At 38.2% G+C, this 25424-nt stretch overlaps 1 protein-coding gene across 8 annotated transcripts in view; it reads left to right on the top strand.

Annotated features, from left to right (window-relative positions):
- LOC124151280 (phospholipid-transporting ATPase IF-like) overlaps positions 1–25424 on the top strand; it is a 128341-nt gene that overhangs the window by 45075 nt on the left and 57842 nt on the right. For 2 of the 8 annotated variants that reach the window (XM_048383365.1, XM_048383364.1), the window contains one exon: positions 3977–4037. The exons of the other annotated variants lie outside the window; for them this stretch is intronic. In XM_048383365.1, the coding sequence (XP_048239322.1) occupies positions 4032–4037 (6 nt within the window). In that variant the 5' untranslated portion in view covers positions 3977–4031. The remainder of the gene's footprint in view (positions 1–3976; positions 4038–25424) is intronic. 8 annotated transcript variants of the gene reach the window in all.

The raw sequence follows: 25424 nt of genomic DNA, 5'->3' as shown, positions 1-25424 counted from the left end.
CAAGCAAGTTGTTATAGAAAAATGTCAGAAAGTTTTATCTCAAGTAAGAAGTCTGTTTGCAGTGTAGAGAAACCAGGTGTGTGTTTTTATCAGTCTTATCAGCACTTTCAAAAATAGCCACGTCAATTGTACAGTGTGTGGTTGGTGATGGTCACTCCCAGGTAATTAAGTCCATAGTACAAGACTCCTTGTTATCAATGTCTGAGGTTATAAAGTAAGTATTGATTAAATGCCAGGTAGATGTAGTGATTGATAAAGCCTATCTTGACAGAAAGACGATATATTGCTTGTCCACAATTGGACTTGATAGCAGGGGAAACGGTGGGCACAGTTGTCTATGGTGCCACAATTCCCTGTACACAGTTGTGCCCCTTAGTCGCACCAGGAGCCTATGATTGTTGGTTCGAATCCCTGTTCCCCCTGACTATGTCTCTAGGTTTGTCAGCACTGTTACCCCCTCAAAACATGTAAGTCGTCTGACCTCACGATTTTCACTCTTACAGGTTGCAAGGACTTTAAGTAGAAGTTTGTTGTTAGAACAGAGGGGCGGTGGGGTAGCCTAGTGGTTAAAGCATTCGCTCGTCAATCCGAAGGCCCGGGGGTACAATGTGTAAAGCCCATTCGTGGTGTCCCCCGCCGTGATATTGCTGGAGTATATATTGCTATGCAGTACAACATTTGTATAAGCAAAGAACAAAGAGGTGTTTGGGTGACTCAAATCCAACTCTCTATGACTGCCACTTTGTCAGAGTAGCCGGATCCTTTAGGACTTATCTATATCCTGTCATCTACCCAGAGGACATTTGCAGGACCATCCCTGTGCCTTTCCTACTTAAACCAATGTAGACAAACTGCTATTACTGGATAAGGATGTGATGAAAGAAAAAGAATACTTGTATCAGACATTTGTATGACTTTTTCTCAGAAAAAGGACACACCTATTGAGTAAGCAATCTTAAAGGGGAACTCCACTTGACTGAATGGGCAGCCCTACACACTTTAATTATACCCACAACATTGTTTGTCTGCTAACTCTTGTCGTGCTGGGATGTTGATCAAGCTAACAGGCACCAGGTTTTCGGTTAAAAATTTGCCAATAATATAACTTTAAAGAACTTTGAAACGATGGACGGAAGAATTGTATCCCATGAATAGAGAAAATCAAAGTATTTGTTATGAATGTTAATTTTGTATTTCAATTTGCGTCCATTGTTAATTAGTATGCAAAAAATGCTGAGTAATTATGTATTCCTACACAGTGATTCGGTCGCTTGCTTCAGGGAATGCAAATCATATTTTCACCCTTTGACATTTGGTCATGTGACCCAAATTAGCCAATCACAACACAGAACACACTTTTTATAGGTTTACAATACATTGATATAGCATGAATAAGTCAAGCACGAGTAACTCCCCTTATATGACTTCAGAATGTATCTTTTCATTTTTGGTTTCAACACTAAGGTATAAGTTTTACATCTACAGTTCATTTTATAGATTACCGTATTCGACATAATAAGCGCCCAGGGCGCTCCCAAAATCAGAAATAGGGGGCTCTTATCAGAATATTATTTTGCTGAAAAACAACAGAGTTGAAAGATCGTAAATTTCGTGGTTTATGCTGACAGCCTGAAACGTTTATATACGACAGATATTTTTTTTCCAGAAATTAATTGCCCATAATTAAGGGTGCATATAACAAACGTACTATGCACAAAAGAATAGTCTTGTGTACATTTATCAATCGGAAGGGATGCTTATATGGATTGTTCACTAGCCAATATATTAGCAAATATCGCCGTGGGCGCTTATTAGAGCGGGGCGCTTATTACGTCGAATACGGTAACAAAATTGATAACCATCCTTTGTCTGGGAATAATGTGCAGGAACCGTTTTCTGGTTGATTTTGATGTTTGATTCTAGCACAGGGCCTTGACAAACATTATATTTTGGGCTTACAGATTTTTTTGTTTAACATTTAGGCCAGTTGTTCATAAAACTAAAAATAAAAAATAATTTCCAATTTCAGACATTTTTTGTATTTCTTCAAGATGTTAGTGAGTGATCAATGTACCAGCAATATCATGGCACGGGACACCAGAAATGGACTTCACACATTGTATCCATTTTGGGAATTGAACCTGGGTACTTTGGCATGACTAGCGAACGCTTTAGCCACAAAGACTACCAAACCCCCTTATTACCTCCGACCCACTACGATTTTAAGTAGGTAGGGAAGTTAAATTAGGGTTGGAAATTTTAAGATATATTTTCAACAGGTTTTAATAATAGTATTTTATTCATTTATTTATTTTGATAGTGTTGTAAATGAGTTGTTTCTTTTAACATTTTACCTATTCTGGTAGGCGAAATTTAAAGGACATTGCTTTCCATTTTTTAAATTTTTGTCACGTTTAAATTTTTTATAGTAAGATTTGTAAACTAAGTTTTAAAAAATCTGACTGTATCTTGAAATAAGAATATTGCCTCTTGACACTTCGTTAGTCAAGTGTCAGTTGCAGACATTGTCTACCATATGGTCTTCAGTAGCGAAACAAACCATGCATATTTCATATCACCTGAAAAAGTTGACATTTTCAGTTGCGACTGTGCCACTCCTGAAAATATTGATTTTGTCAGATCACTTAATAGGATATCAATGTGTAATTGGACAAGGAAATGATGCAAACATTATTGATCCATATTTTAATGCACCCACTTGGATTAAGTTAATATTTAATGGCACATTGGCTCTAATGTCCACCATATAGTGAAGAGAACAAGCTGTAAAAATAAAATACCTCTTATTCATAGATAAAAGCAATTTTTCAAACATATTTTATCAAGGCTATAATATACACATAGTCTGCAACTTAGGCGTGAGTCTGAAGCATGAGTCTAGTAAAATTCTGTCAGGTCTTCTGAGCTCAGTTAATTTATAGCATATAATAACACTAAAATCTACTGAAAATCTTGCTAGGAGACGTGTCCAGGATAGTAGACTCAAAAGTTTTTGACACAGACAGTTCTGTTTAATATGCTCATGAGTTGACATTGTAACAGTTGCTAGTACAGTCTTGTTAAAGTATTAGCTGGTTATTGTAGCAAGACTTCAGATAAGGAAACTGCTGGTTTGGTCAGAGCCCTGATGGCACCATGATCATGCTAGCAGCCACTGGTTTGGTCAGCATCATTGGCACCTTGCAAGATTGTGAAAGCAGCCACTGATTTGGTCACAGCGCCGATACCACCGTGACAATACTAGCAGCCACTGGTTTGGTCACAGTGCCACTGATTTGGTCACAGCGCCAATTCCACCATGATCATGGTAGCAGCCACTGGTTTGGTCACAGCGCCGATTACACCATGATCATGCTAGCAGCCACCTGTTTGGTCACAGCGCCAATGGCACCATGATCATGCTTGCAGCCACTGCTTTGGTCAGAGCGCCGATGGCACCATGACGATGGAGCTAGCAGCCACTTGTTTGGCCACAGCACTGTTGGTGCCACGATCCAGCTAGAAGCCACTGGTTTGGTCACAGCGCCGATTCCACCATGATCATGCTAGCAGCCACCTGTTTGGTCAAAGCGCCAATGGCACCATGATCATGCTTGCAGCCACTGCTTTGGTCAGAGCGCCGATGGCACCATGACGATGGAGCTAGCAGCCACTGGTTTGGCCACAGCACCGATACCACCACGATCCAGCTAGCAGCCACTGCTTTGGTCACAGCGCCGATACCACCATGATTATGCTAGCAGCCTCTTGTTTGCCAGACTCAAATGTTTAGGTGCTGCTGCGGTGATATTATGATGTAGCTGTATTATGGTTGCGTCCTGGTCCAAGACAGACATATAACCAATCATGAATAGGTGCTGTTAGATACAGTTTAACAGAATAAGGTTTATGAATCTTTGTCATTTATCAACATTTGCTATTTGTGTGTAAAGTTTATACATTTTGTGGTTTCTAGCTGCATTGGAATTCATTGTAGAAGTTTTGGTGATCGGTCTACATGATGATTCGAGATGTTTGTAAGTATTTGTCCTGTTACCATGGTTACCATGCATGTTGCTGATGATTTTACAAAACTTTGCTTTATATAACCTGTCAACTGTTATTTGTTTAGTTTGATGTGTGTATTGCTTCACATGTACCCTCCTAGAAGAATCAACCAAAACTCCTGAGTGCCTCGATGACGTGTCACAAAGTCAAACTTGATGTCAAATTTAGAAACACCAACTCCAAATATGGGACTAATGGCTTTATATTTTGAATGGAAATAGGTTTTGAAAATGTGTTATTTTAACATTATTCTGACTGGCGATGAGGAGTTACTTCCCTTTCAAATCTGTTCCGTTGCTTGCCTTGAAGCTTTCCATTGGTCATCCAATCGCAGAACATGGCTCTTTTCAGTATTTATGATTAACCTATTGTTTTTTCCCCAAATAATTTAAGAAGTAAGCCAGATTTGATTTTAGTCTGTTTTTTTTCGGATTTTTGGCCCCAAATTTCAGGTCAGTAGGTTGAAACCAATTCTTTTTTCATTATCCAATTTCATATACTGGAAAATATTCTATATTTTTTTGTTTATTCAAAATGTTAGGTAGGTAGGAGAATAAAAATTGTGGTGAAAGTTTCTAAGATAAATTTGCAATGGCTTAAATTATAGTATTTTATTTTTTGGGTAATTGAAAGTAAATGAGTTTGGTTTTTATCGGTTTTTTTAACTCATTTGTGGTTGGCATAAGGAAAAATACAATGCTTTTCATTCATTCATTTGTTTGACTTTTCAATCTTTGGGAGTCAGTGGATTTGTAAACTAAGTTTTAGGAAAGTCTGGCCTAATGGTTTGTGGCCTCAGTGTTTTAGTCGAAGTGTTCCCGGAATATTTGATTTTTTGGAGTCAAGCATCATAAAACTGATGATGGAATTCATGAGAAGGTTTGAAGTGAGCGCTAGGATACATACCCTGGAGTTTGAAGGTGTTTTCTGGTCAGCTCCTGCAGTCTGTCAATGTGCTTAGGAATGCACCTTTAATCTTAAGTGACAGTGTTGCTGTGTTCATTGTGAAGGCACCTTTAATCTTAAACTGACATTATTGCTGTGCTGTTTGTGAAGGCACCTTTGATCAGCAACTGACATTCTTGCTGTGCTGTTTGTGAAGGCACCTTTAATCTTAAACTGACATTATTGCTGTGCTGTTTGTGAAGGCACCTTTGATCAGCAACTGACATTCTTGCTGTGCTGTTTGTGAAGGCACCTTTAATCTTAAACTGAAATTGTTGCTGTGTTTATTGTGAAGGCACCTTTTATCCTAAACTGACATTGTTGCTGTGCTGTTCGTGAAGGCACCTTTAATCTTTAACTGACATTGTTGCTAAATATATTTCAAATAATAATAACCCTAAGCGAAGCAGTTGATCGCTATTGCTGGTTATCATTTTTCACATTGAGCCAGTTTGACCAGTCATCGTCGAGGCTCCCGCCCACGAGAGTGCGATATATGTATCCATTCTCTGTCAAATAAAGTTCATTTTAAGGCATCAATAGCAGTAATCTGACCGTGGTTGCTGTTAATAACAGCGATCTTCCGATCGCCAAAATTAATTTAAACAATATTAAAAGGAAGTTTTAATAAAATTTATGAAATAAGTTACAAACATAAGTCCAGATATACAAAGAACACTTTTTATAATCAGACAGTGTAATTACATGATTAATTTGTGTACTTCAGTATGGATTTGTTGACATGGTATTTCCAGTGTTACGTGTTACATGATGACTTTCTGTTGGGAGAAAAAAACATCGAAACTCATTATGGTGTGTATAATGCGCACCTTCTACACAGCTGTGTTTTTTTCAGAAAAAAGTATGCACTATACTCAAGAAAATACGGAAAAGTAAAGAAAATGATAGTGGACAAGTCAATATCTTTTCTTAAAATACATGATCAGTTTGTGTCTTCATTCATAATGATATATAATCAGTGTCACTGCCATGGCCTCCCATGAAGATTCAGGTTAGAATTGGTGTTCAGCAACCCATGATTGTTGTAAGAGGAGACTAATAGGATCAGGTTGTCATGTGTAGAACGATGTTCATGATGTCAATTACTGGATTGTCTGGTCCAGTCTCGATTATTTACAGACCGCCGTCACATAGGTGGAATATTGCTGGGTGCAGCATTAAACAACAAACAAAAAAGATCAGTAAATTGTACTAGTTTGCGATAGGTCATCTATACTCATCTAATTAACAAATATTTACTGACTGGTTTTGTGTGGCGTTAAACAAATAAACAAATAAATCGCTAGCAGTTTCAAGGTAGATTTGAAATAAATCTTGGGAACACATGATGATAAGTTCACTGGGTCTCGTGATGCACAAGCGTATTTGGCTCGTACAATCCTGTTCTCCCCGCTTGTGAAACATGCTAGGCCATGTAGAGTAATCCACTTGCTTGAATGCACCCATGGATACCCGACATGTACCTGGCTTGATTGATTTCATTCCTGTTGACTTCATTAAAGTTTCTTGACTTTAAAATAATGATGAGTTTCAGTTTCACGTGGTTCATTCAGTAACAATCTTTGATATTCATCCATTGATTGACGAAGTTTTGAGGCCAACTTAACCAAAGAAGTCCATTCCATCATTTGTAAAGAATGACTATAGAAATATGTTAATTAGTTGAAATTAGCATCTGTTGTTCATTGCACACAAGGGACGTTCTTGTGTGTGGCTGTCACTTGTAAAGATCGCAACTGCTTTGATCTCGTAACGTATTCAAACATTGATTTTATTCGTTATTGTGTTTTCCAACTGAACATGCTGAATCAACTCCCTCATCGCCTTTAACACAAAGGGTTGATGTTTGTTTGTTTGTTTGTTTTTTTAATACCTCACTCAGCAATATTCTAGCTATATGACGGCTAAAGAGTTTGAAGTTGTGATGCAAGCTCCTTTCCCAGCATGTGACATCTTCATTACACTCTCGGTTACATCGCTGCCATCAGTGTAGACATAGCCATCACAAGAATCTTGAAATTTGCCCAATAACCCCAAATAAATGAACTTTCAGGGGTAGAAACTAACCGTTTTAGTCCACTAGTCCTTATAATGATAACATATAGCAAACCCCTTAAGATGGCAAATTTCCACTAGTCCTTATGATACCTTAACTATTGGGCAGTTTGGCAAGGACTATAGGACTAGTGCCAGTTTCTAACGCTGACTTTATACTTTTGTTTATGTCTTTGGGAATGCCATCATTGTTAATTTTGAAAGGCTTTACAGCCTGCCATATTTCCCAGATGAATTTATTTAAGGACTCCATCGTAAAAGGGGTTCAACTGTACAACAGTCTTTCTTTTTTATATATTCAGAGTTTAAGACAAGACTACCAAATTGTTGGACTGGCATTCAAGACTGTTGGCTACCAAAACTGCCTATGTTCAGGGGTTACAATATTTTGTATATACTGTACCATGCTGTACGCGCTTGAGTTATAATCAAAACTGTAGCTGTAGGGCGGTCGGGTAGCCCAGTGGTTAAAGTGCTCCTCACGCCGAAGACCCGGGTTTAATTCCGAAATGGGTACAATGTGTGAAGCCCATTTCTGGTGTTCCCCGCTGTGATATTGCTGGAATATTGCTAAAAGCGGCGTAAAACCACACTCACTCACTCACTCTACACAGCTTTAGTTTAACTTTGCACTGTACACTGGAAGTACAGAACATACACTCATTGTGACCTACTTCAGATTGCTGTCGGGGGCACGGTCGGCCCAGTCGTCTAAGGCGCCGCGAATTGTTGTGCAGAGGTGTGTCCCTTGGGCACACCAGAAACCTATGATTGTGGGGTTCGAATCCCGGTTCACCCCCATTATGTTTCTAGGTTTGTCAGCACTATATCCGGGTTTCACCTTAGTGGTAAACGTTTGAGACCTGCATCATTTCGGGCTTTCCTCCCACATTAAGCTAACACGCAGTGATTTAGCTGTAATACTGTTAAAAGCAGCGTTAAACCCAACCCCCTCACCCACTCCGATAGCTGTCTATGTCTACAGTGTAGTATCTTTAAGTGGCATTATGAAAGTGTCAATAAAAACAGCAGACATTGATTTCAGCATCTTTATTCTTTCAATGAAACCTTAAGGGTTATCATGTTTTGCTGATAACTGTACAGGACATTATTTGAAGTGAGTCACTTGTTTATGCAGATACATATATGTCCATGACTGGATACAACAGTTGACTGACCAATAATGACTAATCGTGTCAGATCTCAGGGTTGGATAAATATGTTTTCACATAGCCAACAGGTTAGTGATACAGAAAAATCACTGGCCCCTGAAAATTGCACTCATCAGAATAATTTCCCCACACTTGGTGAATATTTCATCGATTTCTGTCCTTAAATTTCTGTTGAAGGTCAGCACACATAGGACTGACATTACTAGCCAGGCTGATCCGCGTTAGAAACTAACAGCTTTCGTCCACTAGTCCTCATAATGATAACATATAGCAAAACCCTTGAAAATGGCAATTTTCTACTAGTCCTTATGATACCTTTACCATTGGGCATTTTGGCAAGGACTATAGGACTAGCGCCAATTTCTAACGCTGCTGATTATGACTTAGCCTGACTGGAAGACAAGTGAGCTGATGTTGTGGCATGTTTTAGTCATTCATCCGTCAGGTTGTAACTTTTGAAATTTTGCATTATTTAAGTCTCTGAAACATGAATTTCGCTGATTCAATAAGGCGTTCTGATACATCTGCCTTAGGGCTGTCATCCGTACTCTGAAGTGAAGGCCTTTGTTGGTTACCTGCATGTACCTGGCTGACATCTGTATCCTGTGCAGAGATGTAGCTAGTCTCTTGATGTAAGTCGAGGCAATGCTCAGTGATGCACATGTATCATATCAAAGATTAGCGATTAGTTTTTTCTGGTGACTCAGCCCCACCTTGTGGCCAGCCACTACACTATAAACATGTACCAGGACATTGTACACTACAGCCCTCCAGGTGTCGCCCGTTCAGGAACACACACATGGGCTTGTGTCTGTGTGCATGTCTGCATCCTGCTGTCTGACGAGGCACACTCAAATATAGCTGCCCTGTTCATGTTGGTGACGCCCTTTAATTAACATGGACAAAGGAATGTCTCTTTGATAAGTTTAAGAGATCTTCACAAGGCCATGTATGATGTATTCCACCATGAATTAGGGAAATACTTGATTCTCATTGGTCAACCAGAGGTATCAAATCACAATAATTTGATGACCCCATCCCACAGAAAATAATATTCTGTCAATCAATCAAACAAATGTTTATTGTATGATAGGCCATACATCCATCCCATCCATTTGGTGGCCAAATGCTACTTAAATCTATGATTGGCGACCTAAATTTATCTACTGCTCGCCACTTGGCTACCTAAAAGTAGATATTTGTTGGCTCCTAAAAACTTAGGTTTGGCTCCTAACATATTCATGTTAGGAGCCCCTGGGCTATCTAACCAATAAACAAATTTAGAGGGCTGCCATAGGCCCAAATACATGAAGTGGATCATACAATACAGTACAGGATAATTTTACAAGTAGAATCACATGTTTCATTTCTGTACATTTCTGGTCTTGAAGGCATATTTGAAATATAACATTATAGATTTTAAATATTGATAATTTGTGGTTGCCATAAGGTGAATAAATTGTTGAACTGATGGTCGAATTACATGTATATTTGGTATATACTGCTTTCGATTATCTTTTTAGGATGAACATGTCAAGGTGAAATGATACAGATATTGTTAAGATTACAATATGTACAGAATCTTTCAGATTTTGGAATTTTATGGTGTCTCGCACTATCAATATTAAGCCTTGTACGTCCAACTCGAGCACAAGCAAAATCGGTAGCAAATGTACACATAGTTGAATCTATTAAATATTCTTCTGCTTCTAGGCTTAAATAGTGTATAATACTATATAGTACTAGATGTGGTCAGGCTCACTGACTTGGTTGATGCATGTCATCGATCCTAATTGTGTGGATCGATGCTCATGATATTAATCACTGGATTGTCTGGTCCAGACTCGATTATTTACAGACCGCCGTCATATAACTGGAATATTGCTGAGTGCGGCGTTAAACAACCAACCAACCAACCAACCAACCAACCAACCAACCAGATGATGATATATTGGTCCATTCTTGGCAGTAGGTATCATTCAGTCACGGGCTTGAAAAAGGTTAAGAAAACTAGCTATACATCCAACATCTTCGAAACCCAAGCATACCCTAGACCTGAACTAAACAGAAGAAGTCTAACATTACTTGCCCAGTTCTATCTACCTCCTGAGTCAATATTAAATAAAATTTTGTATGCGGACACCTATTAGATGGCATGTGAAGTAGTGAAGCCAGTATTTAATGCATTTCACCAAACTGTTTATTAACAAGGGGTACTATCCACATTCACCTAAAGCCATTACATTAGGAGTGTTATTCCTGTTCCAAGATACTATTTGACCCGTGAAGATTCCGGGATAGAATAAGTCTTCAGCAACCCATGCTTGCCAATAAAGGTGTCTGTGTGCCGTAAAAGGTGACTAACGGGATTGGGTGGTCAGGCTCGCTGACTTGCTTGATGCATGTCATCGATCCCAATTGCGTGGATCGATGCTCATTATATTAATCACTGGATTGTCTGGTCCATACTCGATTATTTACAGACCGCCGTCATATAGCTGGAATATTGCTGAGTGCGGCGTTAAACAACAAACCAACCAACCAACCAAGATACTATTTACATGCTATATATTGGACCATTTCTACTACGTCTAATCTTTTATGTCCCATGTTTCACATCCATGAAGAGGATGGGTTTAATTTTAGAATCAAATATTTTGAAAAGTGTTTTGAGTGGGATTTTTCCAATGTCAAAACCAATTTTAAAACATTTATTCGTGACCTTTTCCAATTTAACGCCAAATGTGACACTGCTCTTGTTAAATTTAAAGATGGAGTCATCATAAGTCCAAGGTACGTATATGCTGACATGACGTCCACAGGTTCATTAAGATAATACCATTTCTCTGATTGTTTAACAATCCCACCTTTACGAAAAACAATTATTTCAGTTTTCGACAGGTTAACATTTAACTTCCAAACTAAATAATAATTATCTAGAATATTCAGTTGCTCTTGTGGCCAACATACTCGATCAGAAATAAAAATAACATCTTCAGCAAACATCAATACAAGTAATTCATGTAAGTTGGGGAATAATTGTACACCTCTTCGACAAGAATATTAATAGAAAAGTTGTCTTTCTCGGTCATTGTCTCCGTCTCATAGGCATTTGTAAATAATTATATGTAGAATTCTAAGTTATAAGAAGCAGATTTGTGGTAACTGCAATATACTACGTATGTGTGCCAATACATGTTGTACCGAAAACTCAATAAAAATAGAAATCGACTGTGACAGTATATTTCATGTCATGGGGACAAAGACAGATAAAAATTGTGCCTTTTAATATACGACTGTTTCTATTGCGTAACAGTGAGTGATATGAGGTCAATCTATTGACGTGTGGCGTGCAACAAACAATCCTTGCAAGCATTGTTTACTCTTGTGCCCACTTCATGCGGTCGTACACGTAGTGATACCACTCACTTGCTATGTCTGCCACTGAGTAAAGCGTGATAAGGTAAAAAAATCAAAATAAAGTTCAATTATCGGTGTTTCCTGAAATGAAATGGACGACCCATTCAAAACATTGGACTAAGCCCACACGATTTCTTTGCTCATCCAGAAGAGTTCATGTTGATTGATGTCATAGTAGTGTGGTGATAAACACACTGCGTGTACAGTTCCTAAGTCAATTTTGTGCAGTTACACCTACACTGGTCACCTATCTTAAAATTGAAAACACAGTATGTTTATCTCCTAAATATGTTCCCCCACCTTGCTATGTGTCATGCACTATTTATTATGTTGAGTTGTGTATGACAGGTAGGGCTGGCAAAAAAAAAATCGATATTCGGAATTATCATCGATGGGAAGAAATATTAACGATTATTAATATGAAAAATGTGTTATCGATAATACCTTACATAATCTATTGTGATGATAAAGTTAAGATTTACCAAAACGCCGGTAGTGACGTCGCCTTTAGCATCCGTGCTTCGATGTTCAACGAGAGTGAAGCAGCAACCATCTTATCTCAAGAGACTTTGTGTCAAAGTGACATTTGAGTGAGCTGTGACTGTCATTTGAAGTGAACTATGTGTCAAAGTGACTTTTGAAGTGAACTATGTGTCAAGTGACATTTGAGTGATCTATGACTGTCATTTGAAGTGAACTATGTGTCAAAGTGACATTTGAGTGATCTGTGACTGTCATTTGAAGTGAACTATGTGTCAAAGTGACATTTGAGTGATCTGTGAATGTCATTTGAAGGGAAGTATGTGTCAAAGTGACATTTGATTTAGCTGACTAGTATTAGGACAATAACACTTCAACTGATTATCAATATTCTTATCATGATTGTGTATCTGAAAATTATGTGGTTTGACAATCTGCATCGAGGCGAGGGTCATTTCAACTTTATTTGCAGAAATTATTCAACTTTATTCAAGGAAAACAGATACAAATCATGTTTATGTATGGAAATAGTTATTGGAACATTTACTTAGGACGAAATGCGAAGTTTTATTGTCAAATGCTGGGCTGGCTATCGGACACCAGTTGACATCGCCAGTGGAAGCTGAAAGTGAAACAACTGGAAAAAAATGTGAGATCTTCGACTCCGTGTATAAGATGACCCCCCTTCTTAACCCCCTCATTTTAGGTACGAAAAACTTGACTTATACACAGCGATATACGGTATCCGAAAAATTGATTGTCTACACAGGTGCTATATTTCTGATGATAAATGTGACAAGAGCTTCCTGAATTTTACTTGTGCCAGACGTGTTTGAAACCTGCATACCGTATTCGCCGTAATAAGTGCCCCGCTCTAATAAGCGCCTGCGGTGATATTTGCTAATTATTGGTTAGTGAACAATCCCAATTAGCACCCCTTCAATCAATGTACACAAGACTTATTTATTTGCATATAATATGCACTCGTGTGTAATATGCACCTTAATTATGGGCAGTTTAATTCTTGAAAATTATGGGCAGTTTAATTCTGAAAAAATATATCTGGCGTATATAAACATTTCAGGCTGTCAGCATAACGACGGAAATAATATACTAATCAGAGCACCCTTTTTCTAATTTTGAGAGCACCCTGGGTGCTTATTACGTCAAATATGGTAATACTCAGCTGGGCTACCAGAATATTCAGGAAGAGGCCACATAGTTGTTAGTATATGTTATTTTCTAACCAGCATCATGGGAGGGTCAATATACACTAAAAGAAACACGCTGTTGGAAGTGTTTCTGTCAGTGACAAGAGTTACTTCCCTTCCCATATCAATCAGGTTTGGAGATGCATGTTTTAACTGAAATTTGTCAACTGACTGGGTCTCAGGAATTCACTAACGTTCTGAAGTAAAACTATTGTTTTTTCCACACTTAGGATACTTGAGGCAATGGAACATATGGCAAGGGATGTCCATAATGTTTTCAGCGAGCACCTGTTTACTGTGTGACCAAGCACATCTTTTGTGCTGGGTGTGAAAACAACACAAACTGTTCATGTTGTGATGTGAGTGAGTGAGTGAGTGAGTATGGTTTTACGCAGCTTTTAGCAATATTCCAGCAATATCACGGCGGGGGACACCAGAAATGGGCTTCACACATTGTACCCATGTCGGGAATCACCCTTGGTGCTGGAAATTTGATAAAGATGGAATAGTTTCTTTAAACCACACACAAGTTAAATTTGTTATCTGTGATTGAGCGGTAAAATCATAAAAGCTTCAAACATCGAAAAATAAAACATTTTTTATAATAGTTACTTTGCAGTTATATTCTCCATCTGCCCTGCTGTTTTCTGGAAGAAATCTGTGTTTGGTCTTTGTAGGGTCAGTTTACGATATGGCTGGGACGAGTCCAAACTTACTACCCAGGTACCCACCCCCCTATTACCACTCTACCCGGGTACCCGCTATAGGTCTCAAGAGATACAAAATGTCCGATTTGTAATTGTTTTACCTCAGCACTTGCAAAACGTATTAAGATACATGTATTAAACAATCTGGTCATGCATACACTGAAGTTGACTTAAGTAATATCTTTATTCAACCATATGAAAAGTCAGAAGGATTGGGTTGCGAAAATTAAGATCTGATTTTAATGAGATTGAGCACAGTGACTATCTAAAGTCTATGATAGATGTTGGGAGTTACGATCATCGTAGAACTAAGACCACTTTGTGCAGGTGGGCCCAGAGCGCTTAATAAGGGAAATACAGTAGCATGTAAAGGATGGAAAGAATGTTACATTTTGTGAGACTGTATGTTGAATAGATAACCTTGAACAAAGTGTTTGTTTTCAACATACACAGACTACCGTATTTCCTCTATTAGACGCCGGCCTCTAATAGAAGCCGGGTCAATTGTTCAGTGCAAAAAATAGTAGACGGGCCTCTAATAGACGCCGGGTCGATCAATTGATACAATTTAAGATCCATTTTTGGGACCTAAATTACATAATGAGGACTCCCTTTCTCTTCCGGTAACTCCATGTGTGTCGGAAAACACCTCGATCCGATATGTCATGAGTGCGTGGTCATAGTGAAATGGGGGTATTAATAGAAGCCAGGTCTCCAATAGACGCCGGGTCTCTAATTGACACGGGTCAAAGGCTTGTCCGAAATAAATAGAAGCCTGGGCATCTAGTAGAGGAAATACGGTACAAACCATATCTACAATACTCTCTTCACTGTCAGCTTGCACACCCACATTGCAACATATCCTGTCACATGTAGCAAGGGATCACAGATCAATTCAACTTGGGCTTAGTACATGCTACATGTGTCATGAAAACCGGTATTTATAGCCAGGAGGGCAAGCAAAGAACTTGGGTCCACTAAGGAACAATTGAATTGACAAATCAGTGTCAGCCATGAAACCCTATTGTGCAATGTTTACCCAGCTTTATAAGGGACCACCGTCTTGATATTCTGTGATTTTATCGAATAAACATAAGTGGTCCCAGAAAATGGTTGAAAAAAGTATTTATGCTTCAAACTGTTGAAACCAAAGGAAATTGTCTGCCACAAAAAATACTTTGTTGCCAGATGTTTTTTTAAGAAAATATTTAGGCTCTTAATTTTAATTAGAATTATGTCTGTTTTTTTCAGAAACCCAAAGGACTTACATTGTTTTACTTGTTTTAATGATCAACTGACCTCAGGGCTAAAAAATTCAGAAGAAAATAGTTTTTCTATACCAATGATGGTAAAGATTGCTTTGATGATAAAAGTAATTCAAGGGATTTTTATGTGACAGAAAGAGAAACTGAAAACTGTCATTGCATTAGATTTTTTTAGATTTTTCTGACCCTGATTATTTTATTTATTTTTTTCATAATATCTCCTAACAATCCAAATCTAAATTTGACAGGCTTTTTATGGCTGACGTTTTCAAATCAACAATTGATAATTCAGAACATGTTGCATGATACTTATGATATGACTGGTTTGTCCGTCGTCACAATGACGCAATCAGCCGTCGTATATCAGGAATATTGAGGAATATTAAACAAAACAATGCTATCAAATAATACATATCAACCATTCTATGTGATAATAAATAAGGGCCATTGCAGTTCATTTTCTCAGACAAGCCTCTCTTAATTTTGACAAAAGGAGAAAAATAAAATAATAATATGCTGTTTATTTTTAATTCCAATTTTAGTTCACCTTTTTTTCTTATACTTACAATACTTACATTGTTTAGCTCGTCTTAATGAACCATTGGATGAAATCGAACATACTTCATTTTCTTGTTCCCACCATTGATGACAGCTGAATGTTCACATGATGTCCAATCCAATTTTTGGCATGGCCGTCAAGGTAGCCATATTGAAAGAGCTGAAGATCCGGGTTTGATTCCCCACGTGGGTACAATGTGTGAAGCCCATTTCTGGTGTCCCTACCATGATGTTGCTGGAGTATTGCTAAAGGCGATGTAAAACCATACCCACTCTTTCACTCTTCAAACTCAACTCACTCACTCACTCAGAGCAGTGTAAAACCAAACTCAATCCAGCAGTGTAAAACCAAACTCCACTCACTCACTCACTCACTCACTCACTCAGAGCAGTGTGAAACCCAACTCAATCCTAGCAGTGTAAAACTCCACTCCACCATGAGCTTTGAGTGTAGTCGTCAGTGTTCTGATAATATTTTATGACTCTTCATTCATTATCCGAAGGTCTGCCACGCTCATCAATCAATAATGCTCTGTTTACAGGCAATGCTGTCCAACTGAAAGTCAGCTTTGGTAAATTTGTCAAGTTTAAAAAAAAAATGTAAATATTTTTAGATGAATTCAAAACGAGGTATTGATTAGTGTCATCATGTTAAATTCATAAATGAGCTCAGAAACTGTCAAACAACCAGGGGAAAAGAGTGATTGCTTTCAATTTCTTGGATTTTGATTGAAATTATTAACCCAAACGATAAATTGTTTGCTACACATATTGGGAATAATTTAATCAAAATTATAATCAGGTCACGATCAGGGATTTCGAATCCCTCTCCTGATGATTAATGTGAAAAACATAAAAAATATGTAAAAAACATCCATTTCGGTATTATAGAAATGAAAGTGAAAGAGAATGATTTTACACCGCTTTTAGCAATATTCCATCAACATCACGGCAGGGGATACCAGAAATAGGCTTTGCATATTGTACCCATGTGGGTAATCGAACCTGGGTCTTCGGCGCAGTGGGTAAAGACTTTAACCTCAAGGCTACCCCACTAGTGACTACCTTGTAGGGTCTTGCAGTGACGTGACAGAGTTGCTTCCCTTGCCATATCATTTGGATTTATGTTGATTACTGGGGACAAAAAAGACTTCTAAAAATCTTAAATAATAATTGGTGATTTCTTTGATCAGCAGATGAATAAACAGTAATAAGTTAAGAAATTGTGTAACGTATGTTCAGAGGATGAATCATATGTACCAGCGCTCAAAGTTCACTTTTCGACTTACTTGTTGACAGCCAAGTAAATATTTTTAATCAGGTTGGTTGGTTGGTTGGTTTGTTGTTTAACGCCGCACTCAGCAATATTCCAGCTTTATGACGGCGGTCTGTAAATAATCGAGTCTGGACCAGACAATCCAGTAATTAATATCATGAGCATCAATCCACGCAATTGTGATTGATGACGTGCATCAACCAAGTCAGCAAGCCTGACCACCCGATCCCGTTAGTCGCCTTTTACGACAAGCATAGTCGCCTTTTACGGCAAGCATGGGTTGCTGAAGACCTATTCTAACCCGGAATCTTTAAATGGCCATGCAACTTTACCTGTTACAATCGTGATAAATAAAAAGATTATGTTTTTTTTAAGTTGTTTGTTAATTATTATAATTGATTACAGTAAAAGACATCAAATTTGAACAGAATTGTAAAATGTTAAATGTTTGAGCATTTATATATTAGCTGGCTCTCAAATAGATGTTTGTTTTGAGAACTGTCAAACATGATATGATGACATTATCATGGATAGTCACTTTAAAAAGATACTTTACTTCAATCTCAAATTTGTACGCAATGGTGTATACCTGATGAGTAGATATGAATAATCAATTTCAACCCGAGTTTGACCTGAAACAAAGTCTTGAAAGATTGAAAAAACCAAAATGTCAGTGAAATTGACTTCATTTTGAAATTGACTTCATTTAACTTGTCACTGATTCATGTAAATTGAAAGTTCACAGAGACTCTTGTTTGATAGATGAAGCCATCATTTATCAAGGAAAATATCTGCTTGTAAAACATCTTTGCTGCTACATGTAATGCACCATTTAAAGGTCTGATCCTTATGTTCATGCATATGAAAGCTATGTTTATTACATTATCTAAATAATGCTTTTACAACTTAATTAAGTTCGTTGTTAATACAGATGTAAGCATAATGCATAATAATAAAGGATGAAGCAAATAGAGTTTTATGTGAAACTGATACTGTCATTTGCCAAACACAGCAACACATGCAGGTTCTATGGGAGTGTTATGACGTCCTGCTTGTCGGTCCGTTGCCATGGCAGAGAGCAATACAACGTCTGCCATAGATTACCGTTTCATCAGATCCATACAAGCAATGTAAATATGTACCGTCTTCATGTCGGGGTATTTTGTACTTTTATGTTATCTGCAACACGGCCTTTGGGATGATAAAAAACTCGTCTTCAACGGGATCTAAAAATATGTTGTAACCTAGTTTTAGCCAGTATAGATTTGTAGTCTGTGGGCATCCATCTGGCATCACAAGCTCCGACGTTCATACAGTTGGCACCTCACTTGATGAAGGTTCATACTCCAATGAACTCACACGAAGTGAAAGGCAATTCTTAATTGTAAAATGTGTAAAACCAAAGTGCATGCTCATGTACCATGCTTGCCATAAGAGGCGACTATGCTTGCCGTAAAAGGCAACTATGCTTGCCGTAAAAGGCGACTATGTTTGCCGTAAAAGGCGACTATGCTTGTCGTAAAAGGTGACTAACGGGATTGGTTGGTCAGGCTCGCTGACTTGGTTGATGCATGTCATGGATCCCTATTGTGTGGATCGATGTTCATGATGTCAATCACTGGATTGTCTGGTCCAGACTCGTTTACTTACTGACCGTTGTCATATAGCTGGAATATTGCTGAGTGTAGTGTTAAACAACAAACAAACACAACGGTCCATGTTGAGAACAATATGAAATGACATCATTCATTGTTCATGGCATCAGAAAGTTGTGACATCACATCATTCGAATAACAGGCTGCCTTCAGTGTTGTTTCTCTGTAAGGGTTGACATTTCACACCGTAATAAGTGAACTATGTATGACTGTTTAAAGTAAATTCTCAACATATCTCTAAACTATCAGTGTGTTAAGCAAATATATTTTCCTCTTGAAAAGACGGCATAAATAATTCACAAAATTAAGTTATAGTAGGATAAATAGATGCAAGAGACAAATCTAAATGCCAAGGTAAATTTCTGATTAATGGGAAAATACACAGTTGGAAAAGGTCATAATAAAATAATTATTAGATGTTCTTCCCTGCTCGCCTCACAACAATAAACACCACCTCACCAGTGAGTTTGCTAAATGCAAATCCTATAAGGATATTTCAACTTTTAATTATATGATTCTTTTAATTCTTCTTTATATAATATCTTGACCAAGTTCGAAAAAATATTCAGGACATGTGATTGACAGTCAGTCAACGTCTGGAAAAATGAATGATCTGAAACCCTGCCACATCTTTATACACTGAATTATGAAAATTTGCTTTGGCATAGGGGGGTGGTCGGGTACCCTAGTTGTTAAAGCCTTTCGCTCGTCAAGCCGAAGACCCGGGTTCGATTCCCAACATGGATAAAAAGTGTGAAGCCCATTTCTGGTGTCCCCCGCCATGATATTGCTGGAATATTGCTAAAAGCGGCGTAAAACCATACTCACTCACTCACTCTTGGCATAGGCTACTGGTCACCAAATATGGCAATTTTATCTGAATGCGAAAGCTACCCGATATTTGTAAACATTCACTGCAGAGTTGTTTGATGGTGGAAGACGCTTCCAGGATGACGAGGACGTAAAGGCTGCCACAGAGGCGTGGTAAGAGGGCCAAACTGCTGATTTCTATAAAAGTGGTGTTAAAAGCTTTAAGGACAAATGGAATAAGTGTATTGAGGTGATTGGAGATTATATTGAAAAATAAAAGTGCAAAAGATATTCTGCAACTTGGTCTTGAAGTTATTGATATTGAAGTTGCAAAACTTATTGAACGCCCCTCATACATGCTAAAATGCCTTGACGCCTCTGTTGATATGAACTGGACCTCAACTGTTAGTGAAATTCTTATTTACCCATGGATTTGCGTATGCATGGATATCCTGGGATGTTGGAGATATAGTTGGAACAAGAGTTACCTCCCCACAAATTGTCTCCCTTTACCATAAGTGTCCAGGCCGTACACAAACTGTTGACTTCCTTTTACCTTAGTTCCACATTGACAAGGCAAAATAATGACAGATGGTCATTTATGGAGTTAATATCGCTTCTTGGCATCTGTTATTCTCTTGAAAATGTTTCGTCATAAGCTGTAAATTTCTTATTTAACTTGTCAATCAAGACTGTTCGTTTCGCAAAGCACCATTTTTATTACTTAACCCGCATGTATTCCTTAGCTTCCTCATAGCTTTCAAGAACATTTTTTGTTTTTTGACTTGGGATGAGAAGGCAAGGGTTTGGGGAGAGGAGACAAGGGCTTGGGCGGGGGGAGGGGGTGAGTCTGTAAGGAAAATGCTAATTGAAAAGTGTTAGTAATAATATTGCGAATGTTTCCTATTTAAGACATGTGAACAAATTCAATCAGTATGTACACATCACATGACTGACTCAAGGTTTTGAGACATTCATATTTTAATTGCGATTTAATTTTGATGATGATGCATTTATGGCAGGGTTATCAAATATGTTGTGGATAAGACTATCAGTTCAGGTAACCAAGACAACATGCAGAATGTGTATATTAGCGTGAGAATAACCACTGTTTGCGTGGGTGTACTCCCAGCGTGACGGGCGTGTTTTGTGGCGAGTCATGCCCACACTTACCAGAGTTACCCCAGCTATGTACAGGTGCCCTCTGACGGCGCAGTCTGAGTCCCTCTTGACTGTACGGGCTGGCATGTTAATCCCCGCTAAGCCTTCACCTTGTGCTCAGCCCCCTGGCTTAACTCAAATACATTTGGCTAACGAGGGCTTTGTAAATTAATTACAGCTTCTTTGAAGTAGCATGGAGTGATTTATTTATCTAATGATTGGTTTGCTTTAGTTTGAAGATATGTAAGATATCAAGGAGGAAAAGATGCTGCTTAATAGATTATAGGAAGATGTGTTCAAGTCTGTTTGCTACCCGTCAAGAACCGGGGTAGAATAGGTCTTCAGCAATCCATACTTGCACGAAAAGGTGACTATGCTTGTCGTAAGAGGCGACTAACGGGATCGGGTGGTCAGGCTTGCTGACTTGGCTGATGCATGTCATCATATCCCAATTGCGTTGATCGATGCTCATGATGTCAATCACTGGATTGTCTGGTCCAGACTAGATAATTTACAGGCTGCTGTCATATAGCTAGAATATTGCTGACTGCAGCGTTAAACAACAAACAAACAAAACAAACACAATGGTTGATGTTGAGAACAATATAAAATGACCTCATCCATTATTCATGGTATCAGAAACTGGTTACATCACATCATCTGAACAACAGGCTGCCTTCAACAAACAAACAAACAAAAAGTCTGTTTGCAGTTGAACGTTTCTGTTAGTTCAGGATATTACTAGCTGGCCTTAGTATACTTTGAATTCCATGCCTAAAGCCCATCTTGCATATCCAAGATCTATGATATAAAAGTAAATTCAACACACAAAGTTGATAACATTCAACTCTCAGGTTGTATACAAATAAAAATAAAATCTTGGAGTAAATTAGTGGATCCGTTAAGAGGCTATCTTAAAAGGATCAATTGTCCCCCATTTTTTAAAAACAATTTTTGTTGGTGTGTGCATGCATCGCACGTGTGTGAATCAAAGTAACTATGTCAAAAATAATCTTTCTATGTAGTTTTTTCATTTTTCCTATTTATGACGTATGCATCAAGCATATACGATATATGTATATACATCAGGCAAATAAATGTTGATTCAGATTTTAAGAGATTTTATAGATTTGGTCGCAGACTGTTGCAGGAAAATATCAAAAGTATATTGAGTGCACTCGTCATACAAAAGTACAAACTTTATTCAAGAAAACAAAGATACTGGAAAAACATATTGGAGCAGAAGATAACTAGAAACATCTCCATTTCAAGTGATATCTCATAGCAAACTGGGATATATATATGTTTATACTCAGAAAATAGATGTCATTATCAGTGCTCATTATCAAGTTACACCAAGATATGGAAAAAATAGAGTGCCTTTAATAGGTCACCTTCCTTATCTTAGCCGCATGGAATCTTCAGGACCCGTGACTAAAGTTGCTGTGCTTATTGTAAAGATAATATAATAATAGTTTCTGATAGCTGCATATATATTCCAGAAATAGAGATATCCATCTTTTGGATGAGTTGTAAGTAGTACTTAATAAGTAGATGGATATGGGATTTATCTTGGTCTAGGCTCTGTATACTGTGCAAGAAAAGTTAGGGATCAGAATATTTTTCAATCTCATTAAAATCAGACCTTAGTTCTCGCTATCGCTAAACAAAGATCTGAAGACATCCCATTAGAGGTCACGTCAGAACGACCTATCATCCAACCAATCAGAGCGTCGCTTACCAGATTATGAAAGTGACAGTCGGAATGTGATTTCTAAATTTTAACACGGGGTATTCCGAACAATAGTTACGGGTTTAACGACAGAATCCATACAATCTAGACCATCTATTAGCCATTCCAGAATGTTCTTTTGTTCAGGTTTCAAATTTGTAATCGAGAATTTGTCAAAATATGTTTTGAAGCGTAGTCGCCAAATTGAAATTAGTGCCGTGAAGCACGAGAAAACTGACTTCTGATTGGTCATTCCACTGGTCTGTCAAAGTTCGCGCAAGGTCGGTCTGACGTGACCAGTAATGGGATGTCCTCTTTGTTTAGCAGGAGCGAGAACTAAGATCTGATTTTAATGAGATTGAGTATTTTTGAATATGTTTTTGAAGGAAAGACTGAGCCCACAATTTCATGAAATATATCCCCCCAAATATTCATGATCCCTGATGTTTTGTTCTGTGTGTTAGTGAGCTGTTATTAAGGGACTCTCGTTACATTACAATAGGGGCCCCTGGGCGACCACTGCATTAACAACAAATACAATGACGTATCCAAACAGGGTAATAATAGGGTTAAATTGTGGACTTCAGTTCGGATTTGTTGATTTGTATTTTCGGTGTTGCATGCTCGCAATATTGTGTTAGTGTAAAACTTGAGTTTATTAATAATGTACATAACTTTGGGGCCATGCATTACTGCATGCTATGACCGGGTAAGCACTGTATTGAAGGGCGCAATAGCAAGGGAACACTGTACAACACAAAGTACGTGTGATGCCTTACGCTTCTTATTTATGGGGTTGGTTGGTTGGTTGGTTTGTTGTTTAACGCCGAACTCAGCAATATTCCAGCTTTATGACGGCGGTCTATAAATAATCGAGTCTGGACCAGACAATCCAGTGATTGATATCATGAGCATCAATCCACAATATTGGGATCGATGACATGCATCAACCAAGTCAGCGAGCCTGACCACCCGATCCCGTTAGTCGCCTTTTACGACAAGCATATCCGCCTTTTACGGCAAGCATGGGTTGCTGAAGACCCATTCTACCCCGGAATCTGCACGGGTTATTTATGGGGATTTCCTTAGTCTTTTGTGGACTTTCTGAACATTGATTGTAATTTTTAACTGGACAAATCTCAGATAAATCTAACATATAATTAGTTTCATTCATTCCAACAGTCATACCTTTTTGCATCCAATGGGTAAATGTTGGGGTTGGTCCCGGCTTTTTATGTCCATACGTCTGGATAGTGTAATTTACATAATTTAGGCTGCACATTCTTTATTTTCGTTTTATGGGCCCGCCCCTCTACTGGAAAGCAGCTGGAAAAGAAATAAATTAAAAATAAAAATATAAATTTTTATTATGTCTCCCACTAGTAATATGGACAAAATATAGCATATAAAATGTTATATATAAATTCCATGTCTACATCACTATCAGTGATTCAAGAAGCAAGCTGCAGTTTTAACTAAACGGTAGAATGACGTTCATGCAAATAAACATATGATTGACACAGCTATTTATTTTTATTTTGACCGACCTTGTGTGAAAAAGCTGGAATAAATCCATGAAACATAAAATCAAAAATGTGTGGCCTTAGAGAGTAACTGAATATTTGTCTTCTCTTGACTACACCAGGGGGGCACGGGCGGCCAAGTCGTCTAAGGCGCCGCGATCCGCTGTGCAGAGTTGCGTCCCTTGGGCATGCCAGAAACCTATGATTGTGGGTTCGAATCCCGGTTCGCCCCGATTATGTTTCTAGGTTCGTCAGCACCATACCCGTGCCCGTGGGTTTCACCGAAGTGGGAAACGTTTGAGACCTGCATCACTTCGGGCTTTCCTCCCACATTAAGCTGACACGCAGCGATATAACTGGAATACTGTTAAAAGCGGGGTTAAACCCAACTCACTCACTCACTCTTGACTACACCATAAAGCAACACTCTCATCTTAGTTCCTACCAATCATTATGTTGTGATAGTTCACACGTTTATAGTCTCAGGCTAAGTTGACTTCTTGTGTCCGTATGTTCATTCTACCTTGAAATGAAGCTGACAGTGTATCAGCATCAAGTTAATATGGAATAAAGTTTACATAATTTGGGGGATTACACTTTCTAAAATGCAATGTGTATTCATACAGTTCTCATGTGTTGTGAATAGAGACGCACAGCAAGCACCAGGTTGACGTGTTGATCTCTTTCAATGTGACATAAATTCAGATTTCTCTGTTCATGTTTGATGATTGGCTAGGCTGTATGAGAGAAAAGATTTAAAAAATGAGGAAGGAGGTCGAACTTTATAAAAATAATTTTTATTGAAAACAAATGTTATGAAGGTTGAACACTTTTTATTTATTTATTCCCACGAAGAAAAGGGGCGGTCGGGTAGCCTAGTGGTTAAAGTATTCGCTTGTCACGCCGAAGACCCGGGTTCGATTCCCCACATGGGTACAGTGTGTGAAGCCCATTTCTAGTGACCCCCCTGTGATATTGCTGGAATATTGCTAAAAGCAGCGTAAAACAATGCTCACTCACTCCACTGAAGAAGACCAACAACTGGGACCACTCTGAACTCTGTCCTTTCATTGAATGTTTTTATTGGCATTAAAAATAACTGATGTGTAGGATTTAGACTGTGTGCTGATGCCTGACCCAAAAATTTAAGCCTGACACATGTTGTTATATTTATGGAGTTGGTCAATAAACTATCGACCAGGCAGACGTTGCATAAACTTAAAAATAGTTCCTGCTTTGTGCCCTCATTTGCATATTTATTGGATGGTGATCGGAGTGTTTTATTTATATCAAAAACACTGTCCATTATATGATAAATAGAAAACAATGAGTTCCTTTTTCTACACTGTCACAGGGGCGTGGGGT

This window comes from Haliotis rufescens, unplaced genomic scaffold, assembly GCF_023055435.1.
Source record: "Haliotis rufescens isolate VD_foot unplaced genomic scaffold, xgHalRufe1.0.p SCAF_47, whole genome shotgun sequence".
Lineage (NCBI taxonomy): Eukaryota > Metazoa > Mollusca > Gastropoda > Lepetellida > Haliotidae > Haliotis > Haliotis rufescens.
Note: the sequence above shows the minus strand (reverse complement) of the source record. Positions and strands in the feature narration are given on the sequence as shown.